This window comes from Larus michahellis, chromosome 7 (assembly GCF_964199755.1).
Source record: "Larus michahellis chromosome 7, bLarMic1.1, whole genome shotgun sequence".
In the NCBI taxonomy this organism is placed as follows: domain Eukaryota; kingdom Metazoa; phylum Chordata; class Aves; order Charadriiformes; family Laridae; genus Larus; species Larus michahellis.
The window spans coordinates 41412321-41430976 of NC_133902.1; the positions used below are offsets into that span (position 1 = coordinate 41412321).

At 40.6% G+C, this 18656-nt stretch overlaps 1 protein-coding gene across 1 annotated transcript in view; it reads left to right on the forward strand.

The window, feature by feature from the left end:
- Nucleotides 1–2128: 2128 nt before the first annotated feature.
- Nucleotides 2129–18656, forward strand: part of DPP4 (dipeptidyl peptidase 4) — a 41333-nt gene continuing 24805 nt past the window's right edge. The window contains exons 1-10 of the mRNA XM_074595666.1: nucleotides 2129–2533; nucleotides 2616–2700; nucleotides 11067–11165; nucleotides 11727–11821; nucleotides 11941–12015; nucleotides 14023–14075; nucleotides 14177–14249; nucleotides 15419–15539; nucleotides 15967–16127; nucleotides 18066–18169. Coding sequence (XP_074451767.1) covers nucleotides 2528–2533; nucleotides 2616–2700; nucleotides 11067–11165; nucleotides 11727–11821; nucleotides 11941–12015; nucleotides 14023–14075; nucleotides 14177–14249; nucleotides 15419–15539; nucleotides 15967–16127; nucleotides 18066–18169 — 872 coding nt within the window. The 5' untranslated portion in view covers nucleotides 2129–2527. The remainder of the gene's footprint in view (nucleotides 2534–2615; nucleotides 2701–11066; nucleotides 11166–11726; nucleotides 11822–11940; nucleotides 12016–14022; nucleotides 14076–14176; nucleotides 14250–15418; nucleotides 15540–15966; nucleotides 16128–18065; nucleotides 18170–18656) is intronic.

Below are 18656 nucleotides of genomic sequence, written 5' to 3' on the forward strand. Positions count from 1 at the left end.
GTTTTCCATTTTTCCTGTTTGACTTCTCCAAATATTTCCGGAGGAAAGACTAAAATATATAAATAGACTTACAACAAAGTCTTGAGTTTCACTGAGGCTAGAAGTCTGAAGGAGACATCACACCTGGTAGGTCCACCAAGCGTTTGCGAAAGTCAACCTTCAGGCTGAAAGCTGTGGTTTGGTTCTTTCTAGTAAGTAGCTCTTCTTAATCATTTAACTTGTTTCTGAGTACTTTTGTGTTCAGCATACACTATGATGAACAGCTATGGCTTCTCAAATTTTATTGTGTAGCAGCCACTTTAATCTCTTGGCATCATACTAATACATACCTGTTTGCAAAAGAACACCATGGTATCAAGTAATTTGAAATACTTAGCTGGAGCAACTTTTTAAGTCTCAGGCTATCACAAAACAGATCGTGACAGAGCACCAGAAGCAAAACCATTACAATCATTTTTGGGACCATGAGTATTTTGATCAGACACGAGGAACCTGAGATTTTTCAAAGGTGTAGAGAATCACTGCTAGGAACTATCGCAACTAAATGGAAAATACATTCTGCTATATTGACTCTTACTGCATCATTCAGGTGGTTCTGAGTACAGAACCAGGCCCCATGACCAGAGTCAGAGGCACCGTAGATTATTAGACATTTTAGTCTAGATACATTAATCCAGATTTCCAGAGGTACTTAAAATTGCGTATCCACTAAAACTAGCAGAAGCTAGGTATATCCTTTGTCAGCGTAGGTCTTCTTGTCTTCTTAGAATTAACCACTGAGAAGCATTAAAACCTCGCTGATAATCTCACAAAAAATTATTAAATTGCAACTTGGCTATGAAAAGCTTGGTAACATTCAGGTACATTTTATCACAGGACTAAGATTATGATTTGACTGTACTATACTTTGAGATACAGTGATGATCACTACTTAAATCTTTAGAAAACAAAGCACAGATTGGCTGAATTATATGTATGCTGTGATTCCTATTCACTGGGAAAAGGAAAATTCACCCTAGGGATGGGGGTTTTTTGTTGTTGTTTTTTATTGTTGTTGGTAAAATGAGCGAGTGCACAGTTTGATATTTAAGTGAAACTTTAAGACATTCTGAAACTCTGGTCACACATCTCACCATATATAGGACGCTAGTTTCAAAAGTAATGTAAAAGATTGCCATTTCACTGTGATTTTACTTTATAAAAGTGGACTTACCTATACACAGAAATTAGCGTTAAGCAAGTTGTAAATTTGCAGCACGTTAGATCCTCCATTGTAAACTTGCACAGAACCACTGTCAGGGCACAGAAATGGTATTCTGCATATGACATATATTTTATCATAAAAGTTACCAATCCACTTCCAGATACAGATTACTTAAGAAACAGCAGCAAAATACTAAATGCTGTGCTCAATCTGCAGAAGTGGAATGAAGGAACAAGCAGCACAACTTTGCTGAAAGCTCTGACAAGTATTCTGAAGGCAAGACTAAGAACATTTGCTGTCTCCCTTGGCTTCAAGTCTCTTCCTCTTGCTTCAGTGGATCGCATAATTTTTGTGCTCCATTTCTCAAGTTGTAAATTACCAACATCCCTCTTACAACTGCTGGTGTTCTGCAAATAGAGGGGAAAAAAGCTAAGATGGACCAAACCAAAAGCACAAACCACACCACTCAGTAATTACTTTTTTGAGGCTAGAATTTTTCTCTTAAAATAATCTCAGAAATTCCCCCAGCTTTCTGACTACTTGGTGATGCTCTGCTTTTTATCAAATACTTTATAGTTTTGATTTACAGGTCTTTTCCACCAATTAGTCCTACTATCTCAACACATACTCAAAATTCTCCTTGGAAATAGAATTGTTTGATGTGATAAGCTCTGAAGAACGTGATCTTCAGAGCTAAATTTTAAACTTTTATCCTATACTTCCATTTTCTGGTCTTAATTTAAAATTCCATTTTGCAGACTTACACATCCATCTCTCTTCTATGCCAAGAACCAGTGCCAAAGAAATAAATACAAGCCCTTCCTGCAATTTTATCAGTCTTTCCATGACTTGATTGCCAGAGAAAGAAGTTCAAAGAGCAGAAACTTTACAAGAAACGCTGGCGTTATCAAAGCCTTCGGAGCTTTGCCATTAGCGTTTGGAGGCATTTCACCTCCGGGGCCTCCGTGTGGCCCTTATCAGATTTCCTACAGAAACCCTTTCAGTGTCAAAGGTCCCTCTCCTTTAACGTACAGCCATGTCACCGCGCTCCAACTCATTGAACTAAAAGGGAAACCGCAGCTCAAGAAAAAAAAAAAAAAACCAACCACCACCACTACGCGAAGCTGCAAAGCCAGCAGGAAAACCGCGATCTTGCACAACTCCCCGCTGCCTGGCGGGACTTGCTTCCTGCAAGCGGCAGCCGCCCCCGGACCCCCCGCCCCGCCGCTCACGGGAAAGCCCCTGAGGCCAGCGGCAGCCTCGCAGAGCCGCCCGCCGCGCCCCGCTCCTGCCGCCCGCCCCGCGGTACCGGCCCGCCGCGCCATGAAGGTGGGTTAGGGACAGCCGGGGGCTGGTGAGCGGGAGGGTGGGTGGGTGGGTGGACTGCCGGCTGACGAGACTTTCCTTGCAGACCTTCGTGAAGTGGCTGCTGGGCATCCTGGGGGTCGCCGTCGTCGTCACGGTCATCGCCGTGCCCCTGGCTCTGCTCACCGGCGGTAAGTCCGCGGGGGGGGGGGCTGCCCTCTGCAGCGGGACGGGGGGGAGGGGGGGGGGTTTTGCGGAAAGTTTGTGCTTTAGGAAACCCGGTTGATAGAGCTGGAGCTCCTGGAGAACGGGAGGGAACTTTGTCAAGAAGGTGTCTCACCTGGGAGGATGGGGGCGAGTTAAAAAGTCCCATGTGAACTGAGAAAATACTAGGTATAAGCATCATCGTTTTCGACATTTTCCTTTCCTATTGCAGCTGAAGGCTGTAGAACCAGTAGCAAAATGCCACTTAAGCAATTTTCTAGTGTGTATTGAAGACATAAGATTGTTTTCCCTCTAATTTGCTTTGTTTGCACAACTTTTGTTCACGTTATTGAGTGAAGTTATATACCCAGCACAGTTACAGAGGGCAGAAAAGTAGGAAAAGATTTGGAATGCATTTTTGGACTCTGATGGGTTTGTGCTTCTTAGGTTGTCATTGTAGCACTGGACGTTAATGTGAAGCAGATTAAATCCTCATCAAGCAATGCATTGCTTCCAGCTGGTAGGACAGAGCTGCAGGTTAATCTCTCTATTTGTGTTCTTACGATTAACAGCTGAGCAGCTGTGATACTCAGCACTGCAAAATCTAAGGAAACAAAGTGTTTTCTAGACTAGACCTTTGCTGGTCTTCTCTTTGTGAGGTGCACGCCAGAAGTGTGAAGACGTGTATGTTGATCTTCACAGTGTGTTCAGAAATGAACACAGCAATTGCTTATGTGCACAGAAAGGGTCTGGTGTTTTGTACATCAATTAAAGAGGCAATGCTTGTGTCTCTAGGGTTCATAAGGCATAATCTACATTAAACTTTTTTTGCAATTCAGCTTTGTCATTATTAATATCACAGTCCACATATCTGAATTACGTACCTTCAGGACTAAGACTTGCATCGGTGGATGCTGACTCTCTTTTCTGTTATTTTTGGGCAGCTTTTTGCCACTTATCTCAAAAAAGCAGATTTTTGAGATGACAGAAAATACTGTTTGTTTCAGAAGTTGGGAAGAGCACGCGAAAGGGTCCCACCTAGAGTGCTGCGTCCAGTTTTGGGCCCCTCACCACAAAAAAGACGTTGAGGTGCTGGAGCGGGTCCAGAGAAGGGCAAAGAAACTGGTGAGGGGTCTGGAGAATAAGTATCATGAGGAGCGGCTGAGGGAGCTGGGGTTGTTCAACCTGGAGAAAAGGAGGCTGAGGGGAGACCTCATCGCTCTCTACAACTACCTGAAAGGAGGTTGTAGCGAGGTGGGGGTCGGTCTCTTCTCCCAAGTAACAGGCGATAGGGCAAGAGGAAACGGCCTAAAGTTGCACTGGGGAGGTTTAGACTGGATATTAGGAAAAATTTGGACACTGAAAGTGTTATTAAGCATTGGAACAGGCTGCCCAGGGAAGTGGTTGAGGCACCATCCCTGGAGGTATTTAAAAGATGGGTAGGCACAGATACGGTTTAGTGATGGTTTTTGTCAGAGTTAGGTTGGTGGTTGGACTAGGTGATCTGAAAGGTCCCTTCAAACCTAGGCAATTCTATGATTCTATGATAGCTTATCAGATGAATGTCTACGGGCATAACACCTAGTGAAAGAATTCAGCATCCAGGCCTGAGCTCTGCTGAAGAGTTGGTGCCTGTCTGCCTTAATGCTGATGCTGTGTCTTACTGAAGATCAAATGGGGTTTCTTCTTTCATGAATTGTAGCATAGGAATCCTTTTGCTGGAGAAGTGCTTGCAATTTAGAATCAGTCACTGAGTATATAGTAAATAGATTTTACTTTAAAGAAAGGCTTCTGTTGGATGACATACAGAATATCACCATGCTGTCAGCCTTGGTTTGCATCATTTTACTTGTAAAAGAGTAAGGGCAATGTGTCATCCTTTCTCCTGTTGGCTCGCATTCATGCGTGGGAAATCACCTAGCACAGCCAGGTAGTTCACTACGTCCCTCTGGAGAAAATAAGGACTGATATGGAGAGGTCTCAGTTCAAAAACTTCAATTCCTGTCTCTTCCCAAATCAGGCCAGCAGTAACATCTGAGTAACAACTGTGGCTATTATAGTTCAGGAACTGCAGGGTGCTTTTTAATTTTTGACTGAAGGGTGCTAAACAAATGTTTTCTGTTAGGTGAGAGTGTACAGGTGGTGCACTTATGATTACCTCTTTGTAGATTAGAGCACTTAATCACTAACAACTTGAATATATGGCTTTTATGAATGACCTCAGGGCATGCGAGTCAGCTGAGGGTGCCTCCTGGGACAGCACGGGTGCTGGACTGAGTACAAAATGAAAGGTGGCAAAATGGAGGGGCGGTGGGGAGGAAGAGCAGCTCACATGACTGTGATTATGTGAAATGAAAGTCTGTTCTGATAAAAGTCATTGTAATTGCAGTCAAGTCTTTATTTCATCCCAGTGGATCAAGCATTGTGCAGAGAGTGAAAACAGTGATTATTAATATACATAGATAATTTTGAGTTTGGATTTCTTACCTTTGGCCTGCTGCTCTTCTCCCCACCATGCTTCTCAATGTACTTTAGTTTCATAAGCTTAGTAGTCATGCAGCACAGAATTAGTTTGATGAATGGGCTCCAGTGCTGTGAAAGGTTGTGAAATTTTGCTACTCCCGAGGAGTTCTGGCTTGTTGGCTGGACTGTAGTCCTGGCAAGTGGAACTTCTGCTCCTTCTCTTACAGCCATTTAGCATGAGGAAATACTGCAGACTGCAAAAAGGTTCCCTAATTTTGGGTGCAGCCCTTCAGTATTTACCTTGAGGGTCTTCAGCCAGAACCGTGTACAAAATTCAATACTTTTTGTTTATACCCACTGCCTATTTTGCCACCTTATTATGTATTTAGTAACCACATGGGGCTACTTGCATCAAACAGTTTAATCTCAAAACAGCCTTGGGGGTTGTATTTGAAGTCTGTTGATGAAAGCATTGTCGTGCTTTGAGGAGCTATTCAAGAGGTGACTACAGTAGCAAGCGGTTACCTGTAAAGCATGAGTGTTTTCTAAAAAATTGTGCTCTTGTCTGCTCCTGATTCACCTATCCATTTATTTACGCGTCTCCCATTTTTTTCTCATGTAACTTCCCATGCAAAAGGCAGATGGAAGCATCCAGCGGCCATACACCATAACCCCTTCTCGAGCAGCAGCGCTTGTTATGGCCAGCTGGGCAGGAAGACCAGGAGTGAGAGGAAGGGTTGCCAATGCTGAGAGCAGAAAGGAGACGGTGCAATACCTAGTATCATTCTGCTGCTGTGAGCAACTCATAAACAGCCTTATAGTGGGGGGGTCCTATACAACTGTCAAGTCACAAACCGGGTTGCTTCACCCAGAGGTCGAATTCTCTAGTGGCGAGATATTCACTAAATGAGAAGGCTCGTCACTGTCATGATTAGATGATAGTATGCGTGGGCTTCTGTGGTCTTTTGATAGAAATGTGCCTAGAAGAGGTTGGCAAAGCACAGCAGGTGCTGAGGGTTAATGACCTTAAGGTGCCTGAGGGTACTCTGTGAGTCTGATGCCTGACCGATGTGTTGGGTATTACTGGCGGCTGGTAGAAAGCTACCATAAATAGAGATAAAGGTTACTGGCAGCAAAAGTCCAATAAGTTCATGTTGTCATCCTGGATTTGAAGTCGAAGAATGTCGGGATTGCTGAGACAGCTTTATGCTTCAAGGACTCAAGAGAGGTGAGGCTGCAGATGTTCCTTACAGCCGTGTTAATGTATAACTGAAAAGAAAAGAGAAGAAAAGTCTCCAAATAGCTCTTATCATTGTTCTGTTGGGGATGGTCGTTATCTACAGTCTTCCCCCATTTATGCTATCTGCATTCTGTCCTGAAGTAAGCAATTTTGTGACTGGGTGGTGTGGAGGAGTATCTATTGCCAATGTCAACACCCTGCTTGCAACTGAACAGTATGTTTAAAATACAGAGAGACTTCTGGCTGATACACAGCACTCCAATTTGAAGGCCTGTGCCACAAGATGAATGACTATGGCAGCTGTGATTTGTCACGGTTTTCTTGGGAATAAGGGGTCCTCTATTATTCCAGTTTCTGAAGGGCATTACATTTAAGGGTATTTAGGGAGAAAGCTAGAAAATCTGTAAGGGAACTTAAATCTATGGGTCAGAAATTATCTTTGAAGTAGAATTGGAATCTCTTTGAATCTAGATTCAAAAATTAAGATTTAGATGAATCTTGACTCTGTGTGGGTTTTTTTGGAGATACAGCAGGTTAATTACCATGTTGTGAATATGCTGTAGCCTTGCCTGTCCAAATTTTGGCTTGAATCCGACTGTTCTATTTTGTTTTCCCCACGTGTTCATGCACCTTGCTCTGCATTGCAGGATCTTTGTAGGCTTCATGTTAGGTGTGGGTGTATTACTTTTCTAGCTAGTGAAGGAAAAGATAGAGAATGGAAGTGTTTTCCTGCTGTATGTCTTTGACCTCTGTAACTGTCATTTAACTTGGTTATCTACCTTAATTCAAATGTTGAGTAATGTAATATAAAAAAAAAAAAATTAGCAGCAGTAGATTGCTATCTGTAGAACACTTCTGCTATTTTTATTTCCTTGCTTCACGTGAGATGGGACAAATTTGAGGGGAAGTCCAGAGCTGTTGATTACAAAGTTAATGATTACTTCCCTCTGGGGAGATGTCTACAGGCCGGGAGAGTGACGCCTGGGTGAACTTGCGCATTGGTTATGGTCTCTCCTGGATGCCCCGTATCAGCCACTGGGAATCAGATGGGATTCTCGCTTAAGCAAACCTTTGGCCTGACCCAGCGGAGTCATTTTTACTTTCTTCCTTGCTGTAAATCTGTTTCTGTGCTCTAATTGCCACATATCTCAGGCAGGTACTGGAGGCTTGAGTGTAGGGGGGGAAGGTTTTTGAGTCCTTTTCTGCACACGTTGGAAGAGGGAAGGTTTGGAAAAAATAGCCTGAAATGTCACTTTTTTCTGACTAACTACTGAATCAGTCAGGTTTCCCTTCTTACATCTCTCATGCTGCTCCTAAATTACATTCTTAGATTGCAGATCATTCTTGCTCCTGTTCTGCTGTCACTTAAAAATGGTAATACTCATTCACCTTTTCTAATTTTTATCATTTCTCTGCCCCTTTCTTTCTCATTATTGCTGAGCATCATGCTTGCATTTGTCTTTCCCTTGTCGTTCCAGCGTCTCTTGCTAGTAGTGAACATGCAGTAAAGCTTCCATTATTACCGCTTTTATAGTTTTACATCTCTTTTAAGTTGGTTATATAAATTCTTGCTCTTTTTTATTACATATGAAAATTAGTAAAATGTGCCTTGACACTGGGGAATAAACAATGCATATACCCAAAGTAATTTGTCAACAACTTTAGATTTTGGTATGGTGATGTGTCATATCATAAACCTTTCACAATAGTTAACTTCTTGTTTACTTTACACCTTACACCTACAGAAACCAACTCAATTTTTCTCTTGAGAAAGGGTGACATTAAAAAAAAATAATCCAAAATTAAAACAAAACTGTTTATCAACTTCATGTGAGTACTACTTACATAGAAGGTTAAGAGCCTTATTCCCAGAAGGACTTGTTTAAGTTTTTGCTGTTGCAATAGGGGTATTATGATGTAAATATTTCCACTATATCATTATGACAGTGGAAATATGTATGTGCTACTGGGGGTGAGCATAGGCTAGAGATGAAAAGCTAGTCATTTGGAATTCAGAAAAATAAGTCAGTATCTGAAGTAGTCTAAAAGAAGAATAGCAAGAAAATTCAGCCTTCACAGCCTCTCTGAGGAACCCGAGTGAAAGAGGCTGTTTTGCTAAAATGTGAACATACATTGACCTGTATTCAATCTTCTAAGCCAATAAAATGCTCTTGACTGTCAATGACTACTTTATTTTGTCAAAATTAATCTGTTTGACACTTTCTTCCAATGGACTCTAAACAAATACCAAAATGCAGAATTCAATGTATGTTGAGTATCTGTGGTCGGTGGCATAATGTGGATAAATGAGAATATACCAATAGTGGTCTATCTCACAAGTTAAGAAAATACTTCAACTAGAAGTTTTATGACTATACCCTTACAGCTTGGCGTATGTTTTCATATTCAGTTACTATGTGGAAGGTGTTGACAGAAAATGAAATTTTAATTTTATACACAGCCAACAAATCTTAATAGTGGCCTGATTTTTGTAATGAGACCTCAGCAAAATATGTATGTCACCAGGGGGAAAAACATTCATCAGTTTGGAAAAATCCCTAAACCTGTTCATCAGCCACCTGTCTTAAATTGCTCCTCCTTTTCCAAGAGAGAATTTTGTTGCTTTCTGAAGCCCCTCTTATTGAAAATGACACTTACTCAGTTAGGAAGGAGAGAAGTGATATTCCCAACTAGACAACTGTGCATGAATATCAAATGCACATTTGTTCATAATCCATCAAATTAAATATTCACTTAATATAGAATAATTAACCTGAGAAATTAATATTCTCACGGAAGCTTTGTGAGCAAGAAATCTAGACTAGTAATTTTTTAGAACAGTCAAATTTCATATGGAATTGAGCAAGCAATTTTTTTTAACCTTTGCTGAGCATCTTAGACTAAAATCATTGTTTGTTTTGGCTGTTGACTTTTATTGCAGTGATGGCTTTACAGCCTGTGCTGTATATATGCAATGTGCTTATTGTTTGGAAATATGAGTAAAACTGTAATAGCTAATATAAATATCTTCCTGCTGTGTTCCAGATGTCACATGTATTTATTTAACCTGCAGAAAGATAACAGGCAAAAATTACTGTGAGGTGGTTTTTTGTGTGTGTGTCCCCAAGGACTCTGCACTCTTCTAATTCTGCAGCATAATGAAAGAAGAGGCTGGCTGTTTAAAAGTATCCCAAAGACTGGGACTCTCAGAACTGGTATGGGCAGGTTGTTCTCTTGGCTGATCAGTCGCCACGTCTGTACTTGAGTGTTTTTATCAATTGTTTTTATCCTAGGGCTTTTGATTTTTACTGGCAGTAACAAAAAAGGAATGGTTTAGCCAGTTGAAGTAAAAATTGCTTCCCTTCTGGACTGTGTAGATTTGTATGAGGGTAGTTTTTATGTTTCCACTAAAAAAAAATAAAATAAAAAAAAGCAGGGGAGGAAGCAGGGAGGGAATTGCACACCTGAATTGAAAAATTGACATCTTTTTTTTTTCAGAAGTAAAAGATCACAAAGACCCACAAACAGATTTTTTTAATGTTATTTGTATTATTATTTATTGTTATTTGAACCTTTTGCAGTTTTGAAAGAGTGGCTTGTGCACTGCAGCCAGTAAAAAAGAAATATTTTTCATCGAAGCTGACTGAAGTGCAGTGGAGCTGATGACCGAACTCATTACATTAACTGGGTTCAAAGTTTCACTTAATCTTTTTATCATAACCCAGTTACTAGGGTTTAATTTTGCAGTCAAAATAATAATGTTGCAGTAAAAATAAAGATACCTTGGTGAAAACACATCGAGAGAGGGATACATATTTAACCAATTATTTTATTATAAGCTTATCAGTAAGTGTTTGTGATTTAATTTTTATTTTTTTTTAAATTAGACCTTCCCTGAAAATTTTACTGCTCATCAGATTTTTTTATCTGAGACATTTCTGAAATTTGAGTTTAATGTTAAGCAAATGATTCACAATTGAAGTCTTCATGAACGGGAAGAGCAGTATTATGGCATATGTGACAAAGTACAGCAGCCGCTTTAATTTTAGGATAACTTTCAAGGTCTGTAAATCTACTCACATGGATGCCACATTTCATTCGTCTGGACAGCTTTGCCCATCCGCCACTCTCAAATACGAGCGTGTTCATCTCTGCTTTGCGTGATCCACTCCACAACTGATGTCTCACGCTAATATTAGCAGTCAGGGTTTTGCAGCGAAGTCCCCAGACTGAGCACAGGGGGGAAGGCACTAAGATCACTTCTTTTACATTTTTGAGGAGTACAAGTACGTGTTTCCTGAGATAAGAGGACCAGAGGTCTTCTGTTTATGTTTGTCAAAAAGGTATTTTCATTTACTCAAAAGATACCAGCTCTTGTGTACCTTAAAGTAAAACACCAGCAGAGAAAAGGCATCTGTAGTTTCTGCGTTTGTTGAGTGATCTCACCGATACTCCTTTATCTTATGCTTGCTGAATTTGTCTTGCAGTAAAGCTTTAGTGCCTTCTCACTGCTAGTACTTGAGAGCTGGTTAGCTAAAACACATCAATAACTGGCAACAAAAAACCACTTGTTTTAGTAGTCAGATTAAGAAGTTGATGTGGAACACTTTGCAGCAACATCAAAATCTCACTTTTGTCTCTTTCTTTCAGACAGTACCTCTGAGCCTGATCCACGAAGAACATATACTCTACAGAATTACTTGAACAATGACTATAAGTACAAAACACATAATTTACAGTGGATTTCAGGTAATTCATTTCTACATACAGCACAAATGCAAAGAAAATGTACTGCCTTCAGTTAACGCGTATCGTCATGTTGAGGTGATTACTGTATCCTGAAAAAAAAGTTAAAATATTAATTGGTGCCATTATAGAAAGGTCCGTAGCTCAGAGTTGTGATTTTTTTTTTCCCCCTTAGATACATGTTGGTGTTCATGGCAAGCTATGTTCTCCTACTGCTAAAAGAGCATACTTGTATGCCTTTTTGTAGAAGCATGTTACACTCTGAAGTGTGTCAGCTTCCTGTGCATCAGGCTATCAGGGAGCAGAGGGATACGGGGTGCTTTTCATTTTGAATATCCCTGGTGCCCCAAGGGAAAGAGATGCCAGAAGGCAGAGGCTGTGAGCCCCGGGACTGCATTTTGTGAATGTTGTTGTGCTATAAGAATCCTTTCATTACAGAAATGGGAAACACAACATTGACCAGATTTTTGAATTGTATCTCCTGCTTAAAAACGTAAGGGGAAAAGAGAAGTAACTAAGGACCATTTTATTTATTGTTTATTAGCAGCTCTCTTCTCCTTCTAGGAAATCAGTATCTTCACAAAACAGCTAATGGGGACGTCCTACGTGTTGATGCTGCCACCGGAACATCCTCAGTAGTCTTGGCAAATACAACATTAGTACGTTGACTCATATATAATATATGCAGAGGTTGGGAAAGGTATTGAATTTAATATTTTGTTCTGCACGTTTCTGTGGAATCAGTGCTTTATGTGTTTCTTTTGCCCTTCGTTGACAGGATAAATACAAGGCAACCACAGTTATATTGTCTCCTGACGAAAAGTTTGCTCTTCTGCAGTACAGCTATACAAAGGTACAAGTGCACTTCACTTCTCTGAGGATGAAGCTAGGAAATAAAGGTTTGAGAGCAGCTAAATGAGAAGGTGGTCCTGAAAGCAGGGATGTCAGAGACTGAGAGAATGTGAGGGAGATGCAAGAGGATGGATGAATGAGATGGATGTCTGCAGGGGAACAGTGAAGCTGAGCAGGCAGGAGGAGGAGAGAGAGTGGTGGTGTTCGTGAGCTTTGCGGAAGAGACAGGACTGCCTGAGGAAAGAAGCTGGATAAAAAGTGGATGGAGAGAGATCACAAGGAGAGTGAGGCTGGATGGTTCGTCTGGGGAGACAAGCTAGAAGAGTAGATAGGCATGTCTGTCTAAGAAGTTGTGTGGGTAAGGAGAAGTGATGGGTAGACACGTGTGTATACATATGCTTGTGTGTATATATATGTTATGTATATATATGGTGGTTACTCTGTGATGTTAGGACATAAGAATTTAAAACTGAGGTGAATGAAAAGCAGCATGTGCTTAGAAGAGAAGGCTGTCCTCTTACGCTTGGAGTGGACTTGGGTGTCCTTGTTCCCTACTGCCAGCAAGCACATGAAGAACCTCCAGCACAATGCCCCGGTCTGGCTTGGTGCTGAACCGTGCAACAAAGGTCAACCTGTGCTTATGCCAGCTGGCATGAAAACCTGGCTCTGTCTGCCGCATGAGGACAGTTACAGAAACCTAATGGAGGTGATAATTTGCCCAACAGTGTGTGCACTAAGAAGCCAGTAACTTTGTTGTTGTTTGGGTTTTTTTGTTGCTTTTTTTTTTTTTTTTTCTGGAGAGCTGGCTGCCTGTTTTGTTTGTAAGAAGCTCGGATCTGATTTGTGCAGCGTGCAGATGCACGAGCACGGCATCACCGAGCTCTGTCTACGTGTTCTGGCTTTGCAGTCCAAGAATGCCTCTCACACTGCGCCAGCCGCAATCCGTGTGCTCAGTCATCGCTTTTCTTTGCAGTTTTAGCTTCCTTGCTAGGTACTGCTAAGCCAGTTACCTTTTGTCTTCCTGAATTGTTCAGAATTGTTTTGACTTTTCACTGCGTCATCAGTGGCCACAAAATGCCTTATATTTTTCCAGCCACCCTAGGCATCCCCTCTACTCATGATTTATTGCTCTATAGTATTTTATTTGTTGCAGTCATAAGAGATAATTTTATTTTAATGCTGAAGCAAGATCTTTTAACCTTTATATAATAGTGTGATTGAAAGTTATGTTATTATTAATCTTTATTGCAAGAAAACAGAGTAACAAAATGAATCATGAGGATGTAGACACTTCTTATGTAATAGCCATCTGGTTGTGTAGTACTAAGTTATTGTTTTATATCTTCATACCAAGATGAAGATACCATCGTAGAAGGTAGCGTTATTGTAGCATGTCAGTACCGTGGGCTAAATCAAACCTCTATCAACCCCACGTAGTGAACGTGTTTAAAAGTGTCTGCTTTATCATCATCATCTTTCTCTCTGTAAGTGCCCACAGAGTGATACAGACTTTCTGAGAGAAAGGGTTTATTTCTGTGACAATATGAATGGGAATAGGTCACCCTGGAACTGGAGGAACTGCTGCAGAAATACTGCTGGGACTTGTAAGGACTACTAAACAATAAGATGCCAAGTTAAATAATACAGCATGGAAAATGAGACAGAAAACAGCAAGTGTGCCAGTAAGGCAGAAGGAGGAGGATTAACTGTGCATAGCTGTGATAGTCTGCCATGGAGCTACCAGGATTTCTGAAAATTTGCAGCATCTCTGGCCTCTGTGTCTCTGTCCTTAATCAGTCAGTGGCCTCCGTCGTAGTATTTAAGTGATGACCCCAGAGGGGTGGCGATTCTTTAGTCTTTTCTTAAACCTTGCAAAACCCTTTGTAAGTTCGTTGTGTTTTGTCTGTCACACAAAAATGTGAGGAGGGTTTCAGAGGTAATTCAAACTGTAAGAGACATGAATTCTGGCAAAATTTATTTTCTTAATATTAAAATAATTCTTTTGCAGTTGTGGAGACATTCCTATACAGCTTCATATCACATCTATGATTTCAGTAACAGGTCAGTAATTTTTGCACACAAGACATAGTTTTAACATTGTCTTGCAAGGAAATGGCATTTCACTGATTTGTCTTAGCTGCGTTTTATTTTTGTTTTTCCAGTTCTATCTTAGATGACGGACTACTACCTAATGATACACAATATATATCCTGGTCACCTGTTGGTCACAAACTGGTTAGTAAAAATAAGTGAAACTTTTATATAAAGAGTTGTTTTTGTACACGTGGCATGTAAGATCACATTGTACGTACCCTTGAGGTGTGGGGACTTTCCTGCTACTTGATAAGTAGCTGAACTAGTTTCCGAATTGGCTACTGTTGCTGGAAAGACTCCAAAATCCCTCTGTGTGTTCTGTTTCATTCTTTAATGAAAAAGCATTCCTGAAAGTAGTAGTGACCCCGGTAGTCATATAATGCACAAGTGCACAGGAACTTCATGTTTTTACAGTTGCAGACAGTAGTTCATCCCTTTCAAAGGCAGCAGCATTACGTTGTCTACTTACTCATCACTGTGATTTTTATCTCCTAATTATGTCATAAGCAATGAAGTGTTCATGGATGCGTGTAACAGGGATTAGAGGATCAAAATCTCTCTTGTACTCTCTCCCACTGTCCTTTTCTTCCCCCTCTCCTCCTCAGTCCATGGCAATCGTGACAGCCACGGTGTTCGCAAGGGCTTGTGTATTCCCTATGGTGCGCGTTGGGTCTGACTGAAGATCTATCACAGGAGAATGTGGTGTTTATTTATTCTTATTGTTTGTATATAGCAATTCTAGAGCTCAGCCACAGAAGCAGAGGATGTTGAAAAGAGCTTTCTGCATCTCAGAGCGAAGCTTTGGAATAGAACGGAGTTGTTCAGTTGTTGGAGAGGAAAAACAGGGGTGAGCAGAGAGGCAGGCAGGTGCCAAAAACTAGAGGAGTTCTGAGCACTACTGAAGAAATGCACCATCTTTGCAGATCTATTAGCAATGCTGAGACCCCCATCTACGTTTTACCAAAGTACTGGTAGTTTTCTTTGAAAGACAAATTATGGAAAAACAACTCCTAATGAAGGAAAATAAGCTTGTGTCTCAACAGAAAATGAATAGCAAGGTTTTAAAAACTTGATACATTAATCATGTCATTTATCATGGTTGATTGTTTTTTGCATCTAGGCCTGAAGTTCGGTTGCTACCCATGATTTGTATTAGTAATTCAACTTTGTTAAGTATCAATGATGTTTGATGAAATGCAACTTTGAAAGACAGTTTTTGTCATCTGATGTAAATTTCCTGCTAGTTGTGGCAAAGGAAGGAAGTAGGGTTTACTCTTTACAGTAATTGTAATCACAGCAATGTTTTGCAGGCATTTGTTTGGCAGAATAATGTTTATATAAAAGCTTCACCAACAGCAAGTCCTGTGCGAATCACTGAAAATGGAGAAGAAAATAAAATTTTCAATGGAATACCAGATTGGGTTTATGAAGGTAACTATTTCAAGCATATTTTACTTTGCATTATGATATAAAAACTTTGGTTTATTGTAGTTATTTTATTATAACTGTTATCTCATTTCCTATTGAAAAGTTAAAAATAATCGAAGTCTGGATTTTAACAGAAGCATGCATCCTTACCCAAGCTTAATACCTGGCTAGTGTGAGGATCTAAGCATGGAAATGAGTTCACCTAACTTGCAGCGTGTCACTGGAGACCATAGTGTGTGAATTAGCTTCTTATGGTAGATTATTAGCATTATCTAATGTCTCATTTCAGAACCCCCACAAACAGTCTGGACTTTGGTATCTGAACTTCAACTAAAAAAAAAAAATCCTATTAAAAACTAATGAGAACAGTACCTAGGATAGAAGAGCCAATTTATCAATTATAACTTAAATGCATTTGCATCTCTTGCAGAGGAAATGTTTGGCACCCATTCTGCTCTCTGGTGGTCTCCAAATGGCGATTTTGTGGCATATGCAGCATTTGATGATACACAAGTTCCCGTTATAGAGTATTCCTTTTATTCTGAGGACACCTTGCAGTATCCAAAGACCATTAGAATCCCATATCCCAAGGTCTGTGTTATTTATTAAACATGGTTGTTCTGCAGTTTCATTAAAAGAGTAGTCTCATTTAATCAGTTTCTGCTAATGAAAATATTGTCTGTCTCTCCTCAACAGCTTGCTGTGATTACTCTTTCTGAAGTCAACAGCATCTGGCAATGTTAAAGTATTTTATTATCTCCAGGGGAAAGCAAAAAGAAAAAAAAAAAAAGTATGATTTAAGGTTTTGTTGTTTCACCAAAAGATTTTGAGGTAGCAAGTAGATGTTGAGAAAGAAAAGCTTTTAGGGAATTGAAGTTGGTACAAAGCATTTGGCAGATGTACATTGTGATAGGGTTGTATGTGGTATTGATACCGGAATCTTCTTCAACTAATGTAGCATTTTTAGTTGTTGGATGCTTCCTATATTGGGATGAAGGGGAGGAATCTGCTCATGGAGTTTCTTTGCCCACGCCAAAGCTCTTTCATTTTTATCTGTGAGAGTGAAGCCTTCAGTGCATGCAGCTGCTTCTCCTGCCCCCTCCTCTCCACATGACATTGTGCTCACTTCTCATGACACAGTAGCACTGGACTAAGTGGTGTGAGAGTCAGACTCCAATACGCTCCAAACAGGTTCTTTCGGATACTCCACATGTGGAGGGTTTAATGTTTAATACAGGAATTACCTGTGTTGAAGTTATTTGACATTACACATGATTTTGATTTAGCAGAGCGATGCGGCGTGCGCTTAAGGTACAGTACAGGTATGAATTAGCCTTAGGGTGAAACAGTTGCATTATACCGCTGAATTGCAATACAAACATGGTTGTCGTTGCTGGTCTCTATAATACGCTCACCACCACAATACTGGGCATCCCCATTGCCGGGAAGGTACACATGGGTTGAAACCATCCCAAGCACGTTGTTTTCTTCAGTTCTTTTTGTTCATTGTTTGTATTTTATACTCTGTGTTGGGCTGAGGCACCTACTTATCCCCCCACGCTGGTCTGGCCAGCTCAGGAAGATATTTTCACTCTTTTGATTAACTGGGGTAGGAGAGCTGATGCAGCCAGCTGATTGCTCAACAGATACAGCTGATTGACTGGTGTAAAAGCCACCCTCTGGTCCTCTTTGTGCCAAGTTCACCTTTCTCTGCAGAAGCCGTGGTCACTCACTGCACTTGCCAGAGCTTCAGGAGCACGTGGCCTTTGCCTGTCTACTTGGAGCCTCTCCCAGAGAGAGGGTCACTGATGCTGGTGGTGGGCCGCTGGGCTCACTGGCAGCTGCAGGGACTCTGCCCTGAGCCTGGCGCCTGTGGAGGGATGTAGGTGTGGAATGAACTGCCAATTTAAATTGTACCTTTTATTACAAACCCCTTTTGTTTGGAATATTGCTGACTTCTGGAGGTGGGTCAGCTACAGCTACCTAACCGTTACAATGAGGACTTGGCTAGTTAACTTCTAGAGCAGCTGTTACCGACACAGTTATATTGCTGTCAGTACCCAGGAGCTCTACCTTAAAAATAGTGGGGTACATGCTGCAGTTACAGCTTTGATGGTGGTATAGGCAGCAATTACATGACCACTTAATGTAAGGTATCAGTTTCAATGAAGGACTTTTCTGTCTGGTAGCGATGAATTTGATTCACTGTTAGATACTGTATGTGGCGTGTGGGATGAGATATGTTCAAGTGCCGCTTTGGGTACAGCAAGCCCTGTGTAGTTACGAATGTTTCTAAATGCAGTAGTCTTTCTTATCTAGAAATACATAACTAACACTTTCATATAAAAAAATTACAAAGGATAATTTATGTATCGATCTTAAGAACTGCATTTAGGAGCTTGACTCTTCACATGTTTGAAGTTGGCTGGTTCTACCTGACTCTAGTAATTTCTTCATTTATAGTTTCAAACACTTCCTTCACCAAGAATATTCTCTCTTCAAAAGTACAATGAAGAAATTTATTTTTAGGCAGGAGCTACAAATCCCACTGTGCGGTTCTTTATTGTGGATACCAGATCGCTTCCTGTTGTCCGCTCTGCTGAAATTTCTCCACCTGCAGAAATAGGATCAGGGTAAGAAATTTTGCTTAAATATTTGCTTCTTTTGGTGGGAGAGGAGGAGCTTTGATGTGTGGCCACCCTGTATTCAGTGTATATGGCAGTTTTTTCCCAGTCATGCGGCTCTGGTAGCAACAAGATTTACCAGAGAAAATCTGCACAGAGATTATCCTCCTAGTGATTATATATAGATGGCATATTCCATGTATGTTATATTCAGAATGTGACAAGTTCTTGGCTCATCACATTCAGTGGAGTCTAACTATGGTGAAGTCATTTCACAGTACAACTTTAATATGAGCAAGTTTTGGTATAATCAAATTATAATATATGTATTCCAATTCACTGGGGGGAAAAAAACAAAACAAAACCTTAATGGTAAGTGAAGATTTGATTTCATTGGAAGCAGACTCCTTGCTAAGGCAAGGTATCATGGTTGTCTTCAGATTTATACTTAAAATGTTTGTTTTCTTTGGAAACGTGGTGAAAACCAGCACCTCTC